This window comes from Manihot esculenta, chromosome 9, assembly GCF_001659605.2.
Source record: "Manihot esculenta cultivar AM560-2 chromosome 9, M.esculenta_v8, whole genome shotgun sequence".
Classification (NCBI taxonomy): Eukaryota; Viridiplantae; Streptophyta; class Magnoliopsida; order Malpighiales; family Euphorbiaceae; genus Manihot; species Manihot esculenta.
Window position 1 is genome coordinate 30,479,673 of NC_035169.2, and position 21,964 is coordinate 30,501,636.

Here is a 21,964-nt window from a genome sequence, read left to right on the forward strand (position 1 = left end):
AGGAAGAGTGGGATTGTGTATTTATAGGCCAAAGGGTGGATTAGTTTATTGGCGTTGATTTTGTCCCAATTTACAAAAATACCTCCTTGTCCGGACATGTTGCCTTGGGTCTGTGAAAGTGCTAAGAGTACAGGGAAAATGGGGTAAACATTGTACACGTGGCATGCGATGCCACATGTGAAATAGGAGGAGTGAACTTTGGGCCGCTCGATTATTCGTTTGAGTGAAAGCTGCTTCTCCGTATGGCCGTATGAAATATGTTGAAATTCGTTAAGAAAAAAATAATTTTCTTTAAGGTGATTTATTATTTACTTTCAATAATTTACTCTCATTATTTACATTTTAATATTCAAAAATTGACTGCTTAATTATTCAATTTTACTTTTATCATATACTTTACATTTATTTTAACAGTTAATATTTAAAATAAATAACTGTTTAAATCGTAATGCATTATAATTATACATGATTTTACATCTTAATTTTTATAATTATTTATAATTTTTATTTTTATATCTTATTTAATACGAACGATTTTATAAAAAAATTTAAATAAATTTTTAAAAAATTATTTATCATTTTATTTTTATATATGTGATGATTAATAAATAAATAGAAATTTTTAGTTATATTTTATGAAATTTTATATTTTTCTTTTGTTTTGTGTAATTAATTATTATTTTATTTTTATTTTAAAATTTTATAAATAAAAAAAACTATATTTATAGTCAAATATCATTATATATTTTTTTTTTTTTACTTTTTCTTTCAAATGTAGGATAATTCTAAGAGGTTGCAGATTTTTTTCTATAAAAAATTAAAAAATTTTAAATTTTTTATTTTACATAAGAATTTTAAGTAAAAAATTAAATTAAATTAAATTTTTATAAAACTAAAAATTAAAAGAATTATATTTAGATATCTCATGGTTTATGCATTTCATTAAGGGGATGTGGCACTCACATGAATGCCACTTCAAGGGCAAGTCAACACCATGTTACAATTTTTTTTTTTTTAATTTGGAACTTAAATGCAATACATTAAAAAAGCACTGGAACATTAAAAAATATCCCATCTCCTATATTTTGTAATTCTCTATTTTGCATACCGTATAAAATGAATTTTAATAAATTTTAATAAAATTATATATAATTTATTTTTTTTTAAATTATAAGTTAAATAATAAATCATTTCTTTCATTTTAAATAAAAAATTTAATAAAAATTAAATTAAATTAATTCTTATAAAATTTTTAATTTCAAAAAAATATAATATTTTCAATACTCATTACAAATTTTTATTATCCTTTTCATTTTTGAAAAAAACAAATCATTTGCTTTTTTCTCTGATTTTTCCATATTGCAAAATATTGTAACTGCTTAATATTATCCACAGTAACCCACTTGGCTTCACAAACTTATACGGTAGGTTTTTTATTTATAAATTTAAAAAAAAAAAAAAAAAAAAAAAAAAAAAAAAAACAACGGTAGGCTTTGCAGTCCTGGAAAGATGGCTCATTTGTGTCGGTCTCATCCGGGAGCCTAAGCTTGGTTAATAATTCTCAGTTTTAATACTACAAGAAAAAAAAAAAGTTATATTGTACAAATTTTGGTTTGGAGTTATGAATATTTAAAAAAAATAAAAAGAGATAAATAGCGAAAAAATATAAGATACGTAAAAATAAGGAGAGACAGAGAAAGAGAAAAAGAGAGGGGGAGAGCGACACTTCGAGATAGAAGGTAAGGGAAGAGAAAGGCAAGGATAAGGGAAAATAGAATAAAAATAATTATAATATTTAATGACTTGTTTATAAATTAAATAAGAAAAATACAACAAGGGATGAATCTAATGGAGGCATTTGTCCCCCTGCCTCTACACTTTTCTTTAATGTTTCAATTTAGATTTATTGTCCAACTTTTTTTTAATTAAGTTATAATTTTAGCTAGATCTCTAAATTAACATATAAAATTAATTTTTTATAATGACATGTCCTTTATAAAAATAAATAATTTTCCAATTGTAAATTTAAATCTTAGTTAAAACTATACATCAAATTAAAAAAGTTGAAACTATATATCAAAATTCAAAAGTGAAACATTTGAATTAAATTAAAAAGAACATGTATGCATTGAGCCTTTATTGTCCAGCTGGCCTAATATCATTTGTTTATTCTCATAAAATCAAATTATTGACATATTAATTTTATTACAGTAATTTTGATTTTAAATAAAATTCACAAAATTACATACATGTAAGTGTGTGCAAGGAAAACTTTATTTTAAAATCAATTAAATGAGTTACTAAATATATTTATGAATCAATATTTATTTGTAAAATATAATTATAAATTAAACATATAACTGTATTTTACCTATATGTAAGTTATCATCTTCAATGCAATTTGATAAAAAAAAAAAGTTATTATAGACTAAAACTTAAAAATATATGCTACACGTGTAACATAGATAGACCCTACATATAATCATGTCTTTTATTTCATTTAAATAAAAAAATTTTTAAATTTATATGTATTTATGATATTTTTTTAAATTGGATGATGACTTAGCCATTATACTCAATAGAGCACAACAAAAATGTCTGCAGGATTAATAAGAGAATTGTCACACAAGCACAATTGTAGGGATTGCTTTTCCCACACTGAAAGTTTAGTAGATTATAAAGTCAAATGTAATATTTTTTTAATTATTAAATAATTTTGATTAATTATTTTGAAATTTTAATAGTTTTATTACAAAGTTTAGCAACGACTATTGCTTTAGTATAGAGAGGGATAGGGAGAGGAGAGAAAGAAACAGGTAATAGGGAAATGAATATGATAGAGCAAATGTTCAGAAAAATGAATCATTAAGAGAAAGGAGATAATTTAGGTTTCGATTGTTTGTGAAAACAAGTTGCATTTGAAAAAAAATATTTTGTATGAAATTTTTTTAATGAAATAATTTATTTTATATTATCATATTTTATTAAAAATATTTTGCAATAGAGTAATTTATTTTTCAATTGTTTAATTTTAATTTAGAAAATAAAATATATTCATAAATTTGTCCATAAAAGTGTTAATAAAATTTTTAAAATATATAAAATGATTTTTTTAAAAAATAAAAAATTACTTTTCTTAAAATTATTTAATTTTTATTTTAGTCAAAAAAATACTTTTAACTAGCTTCTATGAATATTCTAAACGTTAAAAAAAATAAATATTTTTTTTATAAATAAACAAACTTTAAATCATAAAAAATAATAATATTTATAATATAATTTTATATATAATAAATTAATAAATTTCATTAATTGAAATTGAAAATGCAACTTACTAAATCCTACCTATATGAGTTAGGCCGCCTACATAAGAGAAGTAGCACGCCTAGCTCTTGAGAAATTTGTTTAATAGTACAAACCAAAATAAGAGAGTTTTTGTACTTCGAAAAAAGTTAGAATCAATAGCTTTAGTTATTTATTTTTCATAATATACTATTTATTTATATTGTTTCATTAAAAATATAATAATTAAAAATTTTGAGTTATTCTTATCATAGAGTTTATTTATTTTTAAATTATTAAATATGAATACATTAACAAATTAAGGGTGTTTATTTATTGAAAATAATTTGTATTTAAAAAATATTTTTAATAAAATAATTTATTTATTATTATTTATTTTTAATTTAAAAAATAAAATATATTAACAAATTTATATATAAGAATTTTAATAACATTCTCATAAAATAAATAATATTTCCTCTTTTCTATTATATTTTTTAAAAAAACTTAATTTTTATTTTAATTATAAAAATATTTTGCATTGACCAATTTTTTTAAATATTTAAATGTGAAAAATAATTAAAATATTTTTTAGTGGATCAAGATTTTTTGTTTACTCTAAATTTTTAAAATTAATTAGACTAATAGTTACATTGAACTAAAGATTTTTAAGTTTTTTTTTATAAAAAATCTCTAACTTTAATTCGATCAACGAAAGATTAAGTTCTATATGATTTTTTTTATTATTGAAATAATTTGCTGCATTTACAGTTTTACAATACAAATATTTTACTAATAAAAAAAATTAAATAATTGTATTTTCAAAATTTTAGAATTAATTCATTATTGTTTAAAAAAAATTAATTCATTATTAGGGGTAAAAATGGAACAAAATTATAAATTTTTATTCATATTTTAATGGAGGTTATTTTTTTATAGTAAAATTATTATTTAATTTTCATGAAAAAATTTATTGATTAATTTATTGTTTTTAAAAAATAAATTAAAATATTTCAATATTTTAAAAAATTTATTAATTAATTTTTTAAAATTTTCAAAAAATTATTAATTAATTCTTATTTTAAATTCTTTTTATAATATACGATGGATTAATTAATAAAATTTTTAAAAATTAAAAAAAAATCAATTAATTAATTTCTATTTACCATACCGACTAAATAATTAACACCGAAGACGACCGGTGACCGGTGAGATTTCTCACCCACGCCAACTACTGTGGTCTGAGGAAGAGAAGCAGAGAAACATATCATCGTTCACCGGCTTATGCGGTGATGATTCACGACTCACCGGCTCCAATCGCCCCTCAACGACGATGAGTACATCGGATATGATCCTCGCCTACCTTCCCAGATATTTCGCTAACGGTCTGTATAAAGGACTCCGCCGGTGATCTTCACCTTCCGCGTGTACAAAGCTGAGCATGATATGTTCTCCTCCCAGCGGGTGAACGAGAGTCCAGCATCGATCTTTTCTGGTGGCGCTGCACGATTCTCTACGTTCTCTCCAAAGCAGATCGACAGCGGTCGGATGTATTGGAGCGTTGACGGTCCGATCTTGACCTCCACAACGGTTTCTCTTTGAGATAGTGGCGAGGTGAGCTCTGATTGTGTTCTCAGCTACTAGTGTTAACACTGTTTGGATTAGGTGAGAAAAGTAAGTGAGGCAGGGTAATCATCAATGGAAGAGTATGGAAAGGTAAAGAGGGGAAAGGGTATGGACTATGAAGGGTTACAATAAACATGATTGTGTTTGGAAAGAGATAAATTAATGGGAGGGTAATGGATATCAAATTTTGAGAAATTATCTCACTTCCCCCTTAAACCCCAAATAGTAAGAAAAAACTCGACACAATGGCATTAGAGGGGAAGGGGAGGGGTAAGGCTTACCCTTCTTCCCTTAATTTACACCTCCAAACTAGTTAAATAATCTACATACCTCTCCTTCCCTTCACTCTCCTCTTCTTCACCCAACCAAACATAATGTAAATGAGTGTGGGGAAACAATGTTTTTATGGCCAAACCTATCTCTCAGAAGGAAATAGAGAGAAGCAAGTGACAATTGAATATTACATTACCTTTGTGAAGAATGGTATTGTTTGACCCTGCTTTGAAAATTTTCTGATTTGTAATTTTACGTATCAGCGATATTTGGGAAACCAAAACCAAGAACGAAGCTATAGAATAATTACTGGAAGTGCAGAGCTCATTCCTCATGAAGTGACAGCCACAGAGAAAAGAGGAAAGAACGATCAAGAGAAAAAGAAATCCTGCATTGTTATGGTCCAAGGGCCCAAGCTGGAAAGCCAACTGATCTATACGTCAAATACTTTTCAAGCTAAAACATTATCTCTCTCCTCAAAATGAAGCCTAAACCACCATCTTCATCAGAACCCAAAAGAAAAAGGTCACTAAGGTTGCACTTCTCGAAGCCATGACTACTCTAAATAATGTTACGTCCAATAAGGTTGCAGCAGCTGCTGAGGCTAAAGCAGCTGCTGAGGCTAAAGCGGCTGCTAGAGAATGTTGAATTATGCAAGTATAATTTAACTGTGATATTAAGATTTCATTCTGATCCTAAACTTCAAGATATTGGAAGCTGGCATATGATGAAGCATCAATTATCGTGTAGAAAGTTTTCATATGATGTTTGGTGTGATTATGAATGGAAAGGCATCTAGCATGGTAGAAATATGTCATATGATTGAGAATGTTCTTCCAATTTTATTAGCTTTTGGTAGGATGGGATGTTTCGTGTGAACTTTTTGCCTTCTACTTTTTTTTTCCTCTTAATAAATGCTGGCACTAAATGTTTCACTTTTCATTTACGATTCTATGTGTGTTGAATCTTGTAAATCTAGTGATCCCAGCCTTCCCGGTATATTCTGCACTGTTTTTTTTTAAATGACTTTCTCTTTGTAGGTACCTTAGCAATCAAAATGAAAAATCATTTTTTTTTAAAATATTCTGTGCAAAAAAATTTTGCACAAATATTATTTTATTTTCCGTAATCAAATGAACCACAACCAATTCGCACAGGACCTATAAGCAAGTGGCAAAGGAGAAAAAGGGAACCAAAAGATATTAGAAAGGAACCAAAAGGGCAAAAAGACAATACACACATTTGACATTAACAAATTACATAACAAATTTTATATAAAGATGAATAGCTTATATCAACTGGTTACATCTGGATCTACATGTGGTATAGATACTACTATTACTACCATTCTCTCAACTAAAGTTCAATCTCACTCGAATAATAACTTGGTCGAGTAAAAGATTGCTAGGCCAGTGTGTTTGGGGGGGGGGGGGGGGGTGGAGATTGACAAGAAGCTAAGACTTCACGGGCTTCCTAGAATGGTCAGCAAGATTAAGCAAAAAGAACAAACAGAGAGTAGAAAGAACTGGCCAATGCATTATCATCTGGGAAGCATCTGAGTCACACTCTGATTGCTATCAAACTGAATAGATGTTGCAGGAGAATATACTGATTGCTTGCCTTTTTTCTTTTGGGAAGATGATGTCTCATCTGAACTACCTCCAAAGTGCTGAGAGGTATGACTTCTGTACACCCCTGGTTCTGTTAGTGCCTTCTCATTCAGGTTGACATTCTTGGAAAGCATTTCTAACACTTGCTTCATAGTGGGTCTTTGGTGTGCAGCTGCTTGGGTACAGAAGAGTGCAACCTTGATGAAGCGCATCACTTCATCCTCTGGATATTGATTCACTTCTGGATCAACAAGATCCATAAGCCTTTCTTCCTTCCTCAGTTTCCACACCTACAACAACATTCGAATCTGGTATCTCAAAAAGGTGCACACACAGACGCACACACGCACAGGTTTTATTTCCCCGGTTGATGCATAACGAGACCATATTAATAGTAAAGCAGGGATAGTTATGGAAGCGAGTTGAGTTAAACTTGTTCTTCATTTCCTGCCTCCAATAGAATAAAACCCACAATCTTCATATATATAGAGATAAAATGACCCAAAAAAAGCAATGCATGAACAGCTTCACATGAGATGGTTGAATTGCTAAATTATTTTATGATGTTAACTTAGTATAATTTCATTGATTTGACCATTTTAATTTTTGAACCTCCTAATCAAAAGGTAGACCATAAAAATCTCAACAATATTTTCCTCCCACCCCCTTTCAAATGAAAAAAAAAAAAAGGATAGCAGTAAAATATAAAGGAGGATGAGCAATCTCAGAGAGCAACTGAACCCAATTGCACAAAAATTGACCCTTTGTATTTTTACCCTTTTCTTGTTCTTCAATGAGCATGAAAAATAAAAATAGCATAAAGATGTTTTACACCAACTGATCACTTAAGTTTAGAAAGATACCCATTCAACCAGAACCAACAGATCCACCCCGAATGCTGCCTTGCTGCTACTTCTCCCACTAATTATTTCAAGCAAGAGCACACCAAAACTATATACATCAGCCTTTTTGGTAAGCTGTCCTAGTAGGGCATACTCTGGAGCCAGATATCCCCTGCAGAAACATAAAAAGTTATGAGTGACAGGCAAACACAATGTAAAGTAGATAGGGGGGAGACAATCAATTAGTAAAGCAAAAGTCATAATTATGTAGCAAGCGTTAATTTCACAAGGGATGTTCCATCCTTGAGCAACTCAATAGATTTTAGCTCAACAAGTTCATGCTGCAAATTACATTATACACTCACTTTCTTCTTTATAAACTAATAGGCTAAGAGCTAGTCATGAAGAGTAAAAGATAGGATCAGTTAGTAAGTTAACAAGCAAATAACATTTCAGAACTTATTCTAGTAATTTTCCTCTCGCACATTTTGGATATGGTGAAAGGTAGAGGCTGCTGATAAGTAAACAAAATGGTAAAGAAATGTGTGCTTACACTGTTCCAGCCACTCGAGTAGTAACATGAGTGACATTGTCTGGAAAAAGTTTAGCCAGCCCAAAGTCCCCGATTTTTGGCTTCAAGTTTCCATCAAGAAGTATATTACTAGCCTTAATATCCCTGTGGACAATAGGTGGCTCAACTTCCTCATGAAGAAATGCAAGACCAGTAGCTGTACCAAGGCAAATAGCAGCTCTCGTAGACCAGTCCATAACTATGTGTTTACCTTTTGAACCTGAATGAATTGTTTCTGGATATCAGCACATTTGAATACCAACAAACATCACACAGACACACACATAGTGCTTTCAAGTTTTGACAATGATATGTTCATTTTAAGGTCTTTCTGTTTATGCTTCATACGTGAAAAAATGTTTTTAGAAAATTTTACTTCAAAATTCTAGCAATTACCAAGTAGAGAAGTTGCCAGGCTGTTGTTCTCCATATATTCATAGACCAGTATCCGGTTACTGCCTTCAATACAGCAACCAATGAGCTCAACAAGATTTGGGTGTCGAATATTTGATATCATTTGAATCTCTGTCATGAACTCATGCTTTCCTTGTTTAGATTCTGCAGAAAGACACTTGACTGCCACTTGAGTTCCATCCCTTAACACTCCCTACAAAGATGAACATAAATTTGTATAAGCACAACTAAAAAATAATACTATGCACTGTTTCATGCTTAGGGAAATCGGGCTTTTTGCCAATTTAGGGGCGAGGGATTTTAAATTTGTGAATTAGGGGCTGGAGAAAAAATATTTATGAATTTGGCGTTGAGATGTCAGGTGAAAAGTGCGTTTGAGCGCCAGTCATTCTTTTTTTTATTTAAAGTGTGGTCTGGCGCCACTTGATCCAGGGCCATGATTTATTTTATTTTTTATTTTTTAATTATTAATATATTATAATAAAATATTTATATTATATTAATTTAAAAATATTATTTATATTATATTTTTATAATAATAAATATTTTTATAATTTTAATATAATAATATTTAATAAATTTTATTAATAATAATAATGGGTGATTGCGTACAACATTTAATTACAGTATAATTTTATTCTATAATTTTAAATATTAATATATTTTATATATTAATATTTATTAGTAATAAAATATATTAATATTTAATATATTTTATTATTAATATTTAAATTAAAAATATTATAGACCCTATATAATTTCAGTGTTATAAAATTAATATTATTCTGTAATTATGTACAGTATCATAAAATTAATATTATTCTATGATTACATACGACTGCATAATAACAGTCTAATAAAATTAATAAAATATATTATAAAAAATTTATAATTAAAAAAATATAATATAAATAAAATTATTAAATTAATTAAATTATAAAATTGGTATTATATTGCGATTAGATGTGTAAAAATAATTCAATCATATCGTATACATTTGTTTAGTGATAAACAGTAATTCTGTAATTAAATAGTATTAATATTTTTGTACACGTTTAATATTATTTCATAACTTTACAAAATACTCAGACTAGTTATAAATAATTATTATATTTTATAAAAATATTTTTAATATATAAAAATACTATAAAAATTAATAGTAAAGGGATTGCATATAAAAATATTTAAAATTATAATATTATGCTGCTATACTTAATTTAGTTATTTTTTATTTTTAATAAATTATAAATAATTATATTATCTTACTATTAGATATTATATGAAAACACTGAATTGTTTATAATTTATCAAAGAAAAATTAATTAATTAATTAATCTAATCGCAGAATAAATTAATTAAATCTATTATCTTTGATAAATTATAAACAATCAGGTTATCGCATATAACATTTAATCATAATATAATTTTATTTTATAATTCTAAATAGCAGTTCAATAAAATAAATTTAATTTTTATAATTTTAAATATTTATATTAATTAATTAATTTATTTTTTATTAATTATTTTATTATAATATATTAATAATTAAAAAATAAAAATAAATAAATCATGGCTGGCCACATTTTTAAAACAAAAGAATGCCTGACACAAGGCCTGGCGCCACTTAAAGTGGCGTCTTGTTAAATTGGGGCCAAACACACTATTCGACGGCGACGGCCACATGCCACCCCAATTCCAAATTTACAAATATTTTTTCTTCAACCCCTAATTAACAAATTTAAAATTTCATGCCCCTAAATTGGCAAAAAGCCCTTTCTAATTAATATCTTTTTCCTTTCTAACTTCCTCCATCTTCCCCTTCCCAAAAAACACTGCACACTATAAATGCAACTAAAACAAAACAAAGGACATTTGACTCACCCTGTAGACAACTCCAAAACCACCTCCACCAATTCTGTTTGATGGATGGAAGTTTCCTGTTGCTGATGTCAAGGAATTATAAGAGAAGATCCTCACGTTATTGGTGGCAATCTCTAGCCATGCACAAATGAAACACAAAAGCAAGTAAGAGCGTTTGAAGTAAACAATGCCAATAGGGTGATATTCATAATCAAATTAAAAAGGAACAGCCAGTAACATCCTGGATTCCAAATAAAAGGCTTGATAGAAACTATACTGACGTTGTAACAGAAAGAAAATCTAGAGAAATTAAAAGCTCATTAATTGCACATGATTTTCAGTTTATCTTGAGGACTTTATGTAGTATTGATATTAAGTTTAAAGTCAGCTTCAAAATTTTTGGCATGCCCAAAGACTGACAAGTATTGTCTAACAAAATTAGAGAAGTTCAACAGCTGCTCATGGCAGGGACCGAACCAACCATCATTCCCTCATAAATCACAGAGCATAGATTGTTTGATCATGGTCAGCTGGAACATGCCTTGGATTATGGTTTGAGAGCAATAAATCTTCAAATTTGATTCCAAATCAGCAGAGCTCATTGCATTGTGAAACTCTACCGAGTACCAAGAAGAGACTATGAAACCCATAACCAAGCACAACTAGACTCAGTTAGTTCACTGCTTTAGTTAATATTATTTGCTACTAACTTTAACCCATATGCAGGTCAATCCACCTAAATCTACTAAGGCACAGGATTTTCTTGAACTAGGTAGCCTGATAAGGAGGACCTGGTTTGCCCACTTTCAGCAACACTAAATGCAAGTCCTTGTAATTTGCATTTAACAGAGTAATAAGGAAATCAGGTAATGAAGGGCAACATTTGAACAATTTCCAGGTATTGCATTACACCTTGAATATTCAATAGTGTTAGACTTATGACTCAAAATTCTAGCAGAATCTGAAAGAGACCTTTTCTTAATTTGAGAGCGAGAAATATTTTTCAAGCATGTGGAGTATTATTTCTCATATAGAGGAAAACTCTTAATATAATGTAATTAATAATTAAGTGAGATTATTATTTAGATTACGATTGAAAGGACTAACATTACGTATAGGAGTATTGTGGAGAAGTTATTTAGTTTTCATCTGTTAAGGCCATCTCCAACGCTGCGCCAATTTCTATTTTGGCGTTGGAGATGGCCCTCCAACGCACGCCAAAATCCTACGGGATTTTGGCGCACCGCTACAGTGTCACGCCAAATATGGCGTGACACTGTAGCAGCGCTATTTTCTGTTTTTTTTTTTTTTTTTTAAATTTATAATATAATTTAAATTTTATTTCTTTTTCTATTTTTTTAAATTATAATATAATTCAAAATTTATATATATTTTCAATTAAGTTTAATTTTTTTCACTTTTATAATTTTTTATATTTTTAATTTATTTTATATTTTTATAATTATTGAAAATTAATTTAAATTAATATATTCATAATTATAAATAATATTTATAATAAATTAATTTATTTATAACATATTATATAGAATAATATAAATAAATATGTATGAATTTATTTGTGGGAGCAATATACAAATTCAAATGATCATATAAATTAATTTGTAATTTTTTATTGATAATTTAATATGTATGAGTTTATTTTATTTTTAGTTTGCTAATTAATGTTTAATTAATGTATGTTTATAATTAATGTTTAAGTAATGTTTTTTTATAATTATTATTTAATTAATATAATTTTATAATTAATATATTTTTATTTGTTTATTTATAAAATAGTTAAATATTTAAATATTAGATGAAAATATAAAATATATAAATATTTAGAGTGAATATATAAAATTATATGAATTTTTTGAGTGAAATATATAAATAAAATTAAGGTAAAATAAATAATATAATATTAAAGAGAGAGAAGAATATAAATACAATATTCTTTTTGGTGTTAAAAATGGTGCAGAAGGTTGGAGATAATATTGCGCCATTTTGATGTAAAGCACTAAAATGGTGTGCAAAAAATGATGCAAAAAATGGTGCATAGGGTTGGAGATGGCCTCAGGAGAGGGGCTTCCCAACATTGGAGAAAAAAGGACATGTCTAAGAGGAATGGACACTAATAATATTTTTATTATGAGTATACGCTTGTAATTGTATGATTTATTGATGCCCATGGATATTGAGAGGTTGAACCGTTTGTTTGATTTGTTTATTTTCTTCCTTCAGGATTTAGCGTGGAAACTGCCATCATGTAGATTTGGATACCAACAAATTATTTGATTTCATTTTTTAACCAATTAAAAAAACCTGATATCATAGAAAAATTTAAAAAAAAAAAAGGAGGAAAAACACAACACAACGCCAGACAAAAACAAAGTAATGGAATCTAAACAGGATTAACATTTGATGATCATCGTGAAATCATCACAAACTTGTAGCATAGTGAATCTTCTTACCTTCTGGCTGTTGCTGGCTGTGACTGTCTTTCCCTTTACAGCAATTTAATGCACCAAAGCAGGCAAAGCTCATTGTAATTCAATTCAAGGTTCTTGATCTACACAGCAAAACCCTTAAACCATGTCTCTTCTTCAATCCTGAATTACCCAGTAAAGATCATTTCAAAAGTGTATATATATATATATATATATATATGTATATATAAAGATATTCTTTGGCCTGTATACTATAAAAAAACACATATATACTTGAAAATCAAGGTGAAGAACAAAGCCAGAAAAAAAAAACCAACAAAACCATAAATTAGTAATACAACTCAATAACAGAGACAAAATAGCAAGGAAAGGAATATAAACTACAAACCATTAACAACCCAAGAAGCAGATAAGTAAAACAAAATGCAATTTGCACAAGAAAAAGAAATTGAAAATCATTATTATTATTATTACCACTAACTACAGTGAAATGCAAACACAATCCATAACCTGAGAACAGGGTCTGGTTTGGAATGATGCAGGCTGAAAACGTCAACGCATGGCTGGAAATAAAGGAAGGCGAAGAGGGGCAATGGAGAGGAGAAATTGCAAAAGCGATTGGAGAGATAAAAGCAACAGAAATCAAAGGGAGAACACGAAGAGATGAGCTTAATCATTGCTTTTACTTGAGGAGGTAGTGATTAAAGGCAGAGAAAATGAGAAGAAATATGAAGGGCATAAACAAGAAGAGAAAGGTAAGCGATAGCGACAGGCATATGAAAGGAAATAAATGCAATGGTAGCTGAGACTCTTTCTTGTTTTACTCATTAATGTTCTATAAATTATTAAATATTTTAGATAAAGAATTTTGCAAGAAATAAACATTGACAGAGTCCAATGACTTTAGAGGCAGTAATTAGAAGTTTAGTCAATTTTATTATATAAATTATAATAAATTTTATTATTATTTTATTGATATATTAATTATTATTTTAAGTGCAGTTATTCTCAGTACTATATAAAAATGTATAATATTAAATTAAAAACACTTCATGATCACATATGTAATACGATTTTAACATTATTAATACAAATTTAATAGCTCTTACCTCAATTCCTTAATATTTATAGTTAGATTTATTTACTCTAGTAATTAATAGTTTTAATTACAGAAAAATTTATAATAATTTATTTAAAATATTTTTTAAATGATTATATTTTTTTACATAATTAAATACCTTGAAAATTTGTAAGAATATATATGAAAAAAAATTTAATGCTATTTTGAAATTTTTAAAGCGATGAATAATAAAAAAATCTCTATAAATGATAGTTATCACGAGATAGAGATTTATAATGATATTGTAATAATTCAAAAATTGAACCGTTAGGATTTAAATTGATTTAAAGTCGATAAAATCCATAATAAATTTATTATATATACCTAATGTAATCTAAATATGACCTCAAATATATAAATAAAATATTACTATATCGTGAACCAAAATTTATTATATATATAATATCATAATTCTAAACATCAACTTATATTAGAATTCTCATCAATCAAATGTTCTGATATTATCATTACATACTACAATTTGGTACAAATATCACATGAAATTTTAGAGCTCTCATTAAATGTTCTGACATTATCATTATATACTATAGTTTGATTCAAATATCACATGAAATTTAAAATTTTTACATACTGAGATCATCAATAAAAGAATCATAAAAGAATTTTTAGGCAAAACTCAATACTAAATCATAATAACATGTTCACAACTAAACTATTACACAAAAAACTATATCTAAGAAATCTGATGAATTCACACGCTAACTTTGATCCTGCATGCTTGGGATTAGCAGAAAAAGATAAGCTATTATAGTATAGTGAGTAGAAACATGGCATAAAATAATTTAATAAAAATATGTGCTCATACATATGCATTATAACATAATCAAATCATAACAAAATGGATTTGTCACTAGTAACCCTCCATAAAATCTAATAGTGTCTGACACGCAACGGTACACTTTAGAAATTTTTTTTAAACATAACATATTTATATTGTGAAGGGTGTAGAATGAACACACTGATATTTCTCTTATATAATGTCAGTAGTGTAGAATAAGTCTCGACTTGATCTTCCATATCCGTCGTACATAATCATATCATGAGATCTAGTAGGTCATTCAATATTCATCCATAACAACAGTTAAATATGTAATGCATTATATTTATAAATCTAATGCATAATAACTTATTCAATTATACATCATATTCATGATGCATGAGTATACTTAAAACATTTAATTTGATTAAAAATAAGAGTTTAGTCTAGCTCTACTCACCTCTTTGAAACACAAGCCTTGCTTTGTAGCAGTAATCTCATTACTAACCTTTACGGTCTCTCACGTCTAATTCTACACAAATGAATCTGAATGAGAGATCAAACATAATTTTTACAACTCTTAAAATTATCCCAAAACACCCCTAAAAACATACTAGAAAACATATAGAAAACAGACTAGGAATTACTGAATATGTGACTTTCAGCATTCTAAATTTCCATTACATACTCGAAAGTTTCTATTTTCGAAGACAGGTTAGACTGCCAAAGGTCTCCAGATTTTGCAATTTTTGTTCTCATCTCATGCCTCTTGCTTCTTCTCAGTTAAATTTTTGGGAATTGATCACTCTATGAGCTTGAGGAGGTGCCATCTGTTGAATCGGATTTTCTGTTATCCTTAGATGCATCTTTTAATATTTGGATAGGTTCAATATCAAATTGAGATGAGGGATTGCTTAATTGAGACTTAGGAGGAATGGGATGCACAGACTTGCATGTAGTGAACTTTAAAAATTTTCTCACAAGAGCTGAAATAGCAGTATGAGCATATGGTTGGAATAGAGGATATAGGTGTTAATTCACTTTATTTCTCTTTGTTCAAAGGCTCTTTAGGCGAAAGAGGTTGTTTTTTGGCTGATTTTTTCTTTGGATGAGGCCATTGGTGAAAATTGTATAGTGTTCAGTGGAGATAGGTAAAAAATGTATCATTGTGGTTGATCAGATGGTCCTAATAAAAGATATACACCAAAAGAATACCTAAAATTCAAATCAGATTCAAATCAGATCCATCAAACCCTTCTGAAAATATCTTTTTAAAAATTACATTCACCTTCCTTTAAATAACCTAAATAATATTAATATTTAAAATTATTGAAATTAAATAATACATATAATTAAAAATATAGCAACTAAACAGTCTAATTACATAAAGTTGATTTTAGCTTGAGTCATTGAACGTGAAACCTATACCTTATTAATGAGGAAGCACATATCGGAATCACTCAATAATTTGCCCAAAAAGAGAGGGAAGTGTGTCAACAAAGGCAAGCGCTGAAGCGCGCAGTAGCAGAATAAAAATTCTCTAGTGGGACGGTGGAGACTCTGGAATAGAAGAATTTTGGACCATTACCTTCAGCTATTTAAATTTCAAACCTCAGCAATCAAATGATTGACGCGACTCTTCTAGAATCCTTCCCAAGTTATCCAGATTTTTCTAGCGACTCCTTGTATAATTTAATAATTAAATTATAATAATAAATTCCATAGAACTTCAATTTAATTATCCGGCATGAGCATTCTGGACGGAGGAGAGAAGTGGAAGGAGTTGGCACTGTAACCAACAGAAGAGCGTCGGGAGGCATATCATGCAGGCGGTGACGATCGATGTGAGGCTGCTGCTTCAGTGGTTTCGCCTTGGCGCTTCAACGAATTCAGTTGGCTAAGCAGACGTTAGGCAGAAGTTTATCACATAGTCATCGTCATGATGATTAATCAAGATGATGTGAACGTATTACGGACCAGCAGAGACCAAAGGCTTTCAGCGCTAAAATATATATGACTACATCCTTGAGTGGTACAATATAATTTTTTTTTAATATATATTAAGAAAATATATTAATATAATTTAAAGTTGATAAATTCTATCTTTTTTTACTGGACACATAAATTGGATTTCTGTTTGTTTTTCCCATAGCCTTAATTGTTTCATTCAGATGTTGATCAATCTAAGCATATCACCTATACACCTGTTTGGCATTAGATATGCTTCTGTTCGCCAATTGAGAAATTACTCTCTTTCTTTTAGACAAAGAAATTTTCTCTGTTTTGAAAGTTCTTTAAGGCAAGCCCCTTATTTCTGTAGTCTTTAGTGTGGCTTTTCTTATCCCTCCGAGCAGGGGAGGCCTTCTCTCCTTTCCCGGTAGTGAGTTTGCTCTTCCCTCTATCGAGTGGGTTATAGATATTTTTTTATTTTATTTGCTTTTGTTTCTCTTCTGATTTATAAGCTAAACGTGAGAGAGCTTTTTTGTTTTAGATCTATTGTCTGTTAGTTGTCGTTGTGCTGTGGCTTTTCTTGTTTGCAAGTCGTCTGTTGACTTGCATGCACTCAATCTGCAACACTTATGACATCTAAAGAGGATTTAGTTGACTCTTAAATCTTATTAAATGGCTAAATAAGCTTTTTGCCCATTTCCTTCTGTCTTTGCGTTTGTTAGGAGCAGATTATATTTTCTATGTATTTTATTATTTGGCATATTTAGAAAGGTCTATTTTTTTATTTTATTATTTGGCATATTTAGAAAGGTCTATTTTTTTTTGTTGAAATATTTATAAAGCTCTATATGATTGCATCTTTAACCATGTTTGTCGACATATGTCCGGTGCAGATATTAAAGCTTCTGAAGATCATCAAGGGGTCCACATCAAGCTATTCAAAATTGGCTAGGGTGAAAGTGGACTTCACTTGTACTATGATTACAAATTAAGTGAATGCACAATAAAAGCTAATTATTGATAGAGAGGAAATGGCAAAGAAAGCGACAAAGGTGTAAACGATCGTTAGCCTGAAGGTCCTCTACCTTTTGGTCAGAGGACGTCGTCAGGCTTTGTGAATGTTTTGATTTCGGGTTTTCTAACTGATTTTTTTAGTTTTTTAGTCTATTTGGTTTAGATCTGTGGTGGATTGTATTGTCGGTATTTGTGTTTTTCTTTCGGATATTATGCCATGGATTGATCTTCAGATTGTGGTAATGAACACAAATGACCATGTGACTGGTTGCACGATGGACAATTTATAGGTTGCTGTCCGCTTTGGTGGTTGCATCTGAGATCCAGAAAATAGGGTTTACAAAGTGTTCTCTAAGCTTAGCTTGAGAGGAGAGTGTTCCTTCCCTTTTATCATTTTCTTTTGTCTGTCAGTGACGTGTAACGGTCTTACCGCCATTGGGCCACCTGTCCCTGCCATTCTGATACGGTCGTACGAGAATATCAGATATTCTGCTTCATGCGTAACGGCCACTTAATTCTCATCTGGCGCGCATGCGGAGGGTCCCACCAGATGGGTGGGCTGGCCACCTTCCTTCTTCTGGGCTGGGCTGGAAGATGAGATTAAGGTTGAGCTTAGAGGAGGTCTGATCATTGGGCCGGAATAGGCAGGGCCAGCCTGATTGAAAAATCTAAATGGGGTCCGGTCTTAAGACTGAGCGAGCTGGACCTGACTCACACGGGAGACTTAGAAGCCTTCAGGTCATGGGCTGTCATCGTGGGCCTGGCCTTAGACCGGGATAGTGAAATCCAGCGGTCATCAATTGCCCCTTTACCTTCTCATCAGTTATTGCCCGAATGATGAGGTAGTAAATACCGAGAATCATTATGACCGCGCCGCCTAAATACAGCTTGCCTCAGAACATCTTTTCACCTTATTGTCATTTCGAATTTCGAATTCTCTCCGTCTTCTCCAAGTTCTTGCTTTCCTCTGTTCTTCGTGCGCACTGCTATCTTCGTCTCCCTGTCTTTATTTCAAGGTACGCTTCTCTCTTCACCATGGAAGGCTCAAAGCTTCCTGAAGTTTTTAATCTAGAGTCTAGTATCACCCCTTCCAATCTGACAAATTTCTTCTCCCGAAAATATTTGGACACCCCTCTTTACCGTATCCGAGCTCCTTACCGGAATGAGAGGATCGTTCTTCCCGATCCTCCCCCTCCCGGTTTGATAGACCCACAGAAAGACCTTAGCCTAGTCTTTTTTATTAAACAACGAGACTATGGCTTAACTTTTCCTTTCACTCCCTTCTTCACCGAGGCCTTCCAATACTTCAGGAAAATCCCCCGAATGTTATCTCCCAACTCCATTTTATTTATGTGTTCTTTCGAGTCCATTTGTCTGAGCTGGGGGTTTGCGCCCACGGCGTGTCTGTTCGTGACCTTTTTCCGTCTCGTCCGGGCAAGTCAGTGCTTCTACTACTTTGCCCCCCGTGGTGGCTTATCCATTTTCACGGGCTATAAGGACTCAATAAAAGGCTGGGTAGAGGGCTTTGTTGTGGTGGAGTTGAAAGAAGACCTCGGTTTGTCCTGGGGGGTAGAATTCGACTGGGAAGACGTCTCGTTGGGTTGCAACGACCTGCCCCAGTTGAGCCTTACCGAGCAGGTAGGGTTTGTTCGACTGACTTCTGTCGAAAAGAAATATGATGTCGAGAAGTGTATGTTTGTGTCCAGTCTCCAGGATATCCAGGATGCGGGTACTCTATTTCATTTACCCGTTTTGCTTTATTTTTGTGATTTTTGTTGAGGATTGCTCTAACTTGCCATGATTTTGGATCTTTGCAGCTTCTGAGGTGAAAATGGACCAAATCAAGCCTCCCAAGAATCTTATATTGTCCCGGGAGAGCATGAACGCTGCTCTGGATGCCCTCCTGACTGGGCAATCCGTGGGGGAGGCTACTCAAAGGGTGGCCGAAGTCATTTCTTCCAGGTCGGCTACCCAACCTCCTCCTCCTCCGGTCTCCTCTCGGGCTCCCAGACCGAGCTCCCGACATAGCAAGTCGTCCTGGCCATCCAGCCGCAGCAGATCAAGCTTGGCTCCTCAGCATTCCCAAGCCCCTCGGTCTCGATGGACTTCTAATGAAGGGACGGAGGAGGCTCCAGGGATCATCTCTAGTCCGGTTGAGGGCACTGAGCTGACGAGGACAGATCCTGTCCTTCCTTCTGAGGGTATTCCGGAGGTGAGGCTTGAGACCTCCGCCGCTGAGGAGAGGGCTCCAGAAGAAGGAATGGAGGTCATCCCGGCGGCCGAAGGTGTCCAGGAGGCCCCTCTTGGGGTTGTCCCTGCTTCTGATGGAATGGGGCCCGGACCCACTGATGGTGGAGGTGTCGCAAAGAAGGTCGGGGGCAAGTGTCCTGCTTCAGTCGAAGTGCCTGCCCCAGTTCTCGTCCCTAAGAAGTCTCGGGCTTCCAGGAGACCGGCTCCAGCTCTTCCCCCTCTCGAGAAGAAGAAAGAGGCTCCCGTGGTGCCCCTGTTGTCTGCTCCTGACAACGACATTCTGAACGCGGAGGATATTACTCATCAAACTCCAACAAGCGTTGTAGCGGAGATCTTGCGGGAGCGGATGTTCGGTGGGATCACGGAGGCTTCGGACCCTCGTTTGCTTGCTCTGACTGGCCTTTTGGCTGGTTTTACTCGAGAGCAAGCAGTGTTTCGGTCTCGACCTCGAGGGGAGCTCGGAGATAGAATCAGGGAGATGCTCCTGATGGTAAGTTGTCCCTTTTGTTTTCGTTTTGGCTTTCTTTGTTTCTTTGTTTTAACGGTTTTTTCTTTGTGCTAGGTGATGGGCCTCTTTATGGAGGTTGACGCTCGTGACCACTCTCTCCGGGAGTCCGTAGATCGCCGGATTGAAGAGGCACGCCTGGAGGAGAACCTTTCTGCAACCAGCGACGCCAGGGGCAATCTCGCGGCTGCCCGAGAGCATTCCAGGTCCCTCCAGATAGAACTTCATACTGCGCGGGAGGCCCTCAAGAGGGCTGATGGGAGGACAGCTGAGGCAGAAGATCAGCGCGACGAGGCTTTGAAGCAGCTGTCCTCCTTGGAGGAGATCCGGCGAGAGAGGGATGAGGCCTTGAGCCAGAAGGATGAGGCCCGGCACCAGCACGAGCTATTGAAGGCAGATTTTGATGCTGTGCTGGCGCAGAAAGAAGAAGCCTTGGCCCGGGTGGTAGCAAGAACTGGCTAAGCGGGCTGATAATGAGAGAGACCTAGCCCTGGCAGTAGAGACGTCTAAACTTCAAAACCAGCATCTCTGCCAGGAGGTCGAGGTTCTTAAGAAAAGGTGTGCGGCCTTGCTCGAGGATGCCAAGCATGCTGAGGATAGAGTCCAGCTGGAGTGCGAGGAGCGCTTAAGGGAGTACAAGGAGTCGGCTGAGCTCAAAAGGGAGATCCAGCAGGCCTGTGAAGCTTATCTCCAAGATTATAAGGACTCTTCGGAGCTAAAGACCAAGATAGCTGAGGCCTGCAAGGAGCGACTTGCGGAATTCAAAGGCTCTGGCGAGATGAAGACTACTATATGGAATAAGAGCTTCCGCATGTTCGTCTCTGGATACAATCGAGGCCTAAGGACTGCCAGATATGCCCCCTCCACCCCGTTGGCTGAACTCCGAGCTGCTGAGGAGGACTCTGACAGCGAGGAGGTGCTATACGGGGAGGATGACAGACCCTTGCCTAAAGGAGCTTCTCGTACTGCAGTTGGGCCTTCTGAGGCAGCTGCCGAGCCGGGGCAGGAGGACAAAGACGCTGAGCCTCAAAGGGGTGAAGAAGTAGGGCCCCACTGGGGGGAAATGGTACCCTTTGTAAATAGTAGTATAGAAGATAACAATGTAGATATACCTAGGCATGTAAGTCCCTTAAGGACAGTTTTCCCTTCAGTAGAGTAGGTTGTAATTGTAACTTTATTCAATGAAATTTGACTTTTACTTGTATCTATATTTGAATTGTTTCTATTTTTGTTTGCTATTCAGGCTTTACCGAACTGCTTATGCTATAAAAAAGCCTAAAATGTCAAGGATAAAATACTTAAGCCATATATATTAAGAATGAAACACTTAAACCATGTGCTTCATAATTTTTCTAAGGAATCAACTATACTGTTTTTTCTCTTTTGCCCTCAAGCCAATCAGAGCTGAAATTCTGTCAATTG

General features: G+C 32.5%; 2 protein-coding genes across 4 annotated transcripts; one reads left to right on the forward strand and one right to left on the reverse strand.

Moving 5' to 3' along the window:
• Window positions 1-4,414: 4,414 nt before the first annotated feature.
• Window positions 4,415-13,676, reverse strand: LOC110622378 (putative serine/threonine-protein kinase). 2 transcript variants are annotated; one of them, XM_021766863.2, is made up of 7 exons: window positions 13,436-13,676; window positions 12,950-13,087; window positions 10,500-10,612; window positions 8,601-8,811; window positions 8,187-8,424; window positions 7,655-7,805; window positions 4,415-7,081 (listed from the first exon to the last, which is right to left on the reverse strand). In XM_021766863.2, the coding sequence occupies exons 2-7, from the start codon at window positions 13,020-13,022 to the stop codon at window positions 6,722-6,724; spliced, it is 1,146 nt and encodes a 381-aa protein (XP_021622555.1). In that variant the 5' UTR covers window positions 13,023-13,087; window positions 13,436-13,676; the 3' UTR covers window positions 4,415-6,721. The 2 variants fall into 2 exon arrangements, with proteins under 2 accessions (XP_021622555.1, XP_021622556.1); XM_021766864.2 differs by having other exon boundaries at window positions 13,400-13,676.
• Window positions 13,677-16,218: 2,542 nt separating this feature from the next.
• LOC110623700 lies at window positions 16,219-20,994 on the forward strand. 2 transcript variants are annotated; one of them, XM_043959701.1, is made up of 2 exons: window positions 16,219-16,855; window positions 17,667-20,994. In XM_043959701.1, the coding sequence occupies exon 2, from the start codon at window positions 19,619-19,621 to the stop codon at window positions 20,597-20,599; it is 981 nt and encodes a 326-aa protein (XP_043815636.1). In that variant the 5' UTR covers window positions 16,219-16,855; window positions 17,667-19,618; the 3' UTR covers window positions 20,600-20,994. The 2 variants fall into 2 exon arrangements, with proteins under 2 accessions (XP_043815636.1, XP_043815637.1); XM_043959702.1 differs by lacking the exon at window positions 16,219-16,855 and adding an exon at window positions 16,862-17,544 and having other exon boundaries at window positions 17,584-20,994.
• The last annotated feature ends 970 nt before the right edge of the window (window positions 20,995-21,964 follow it).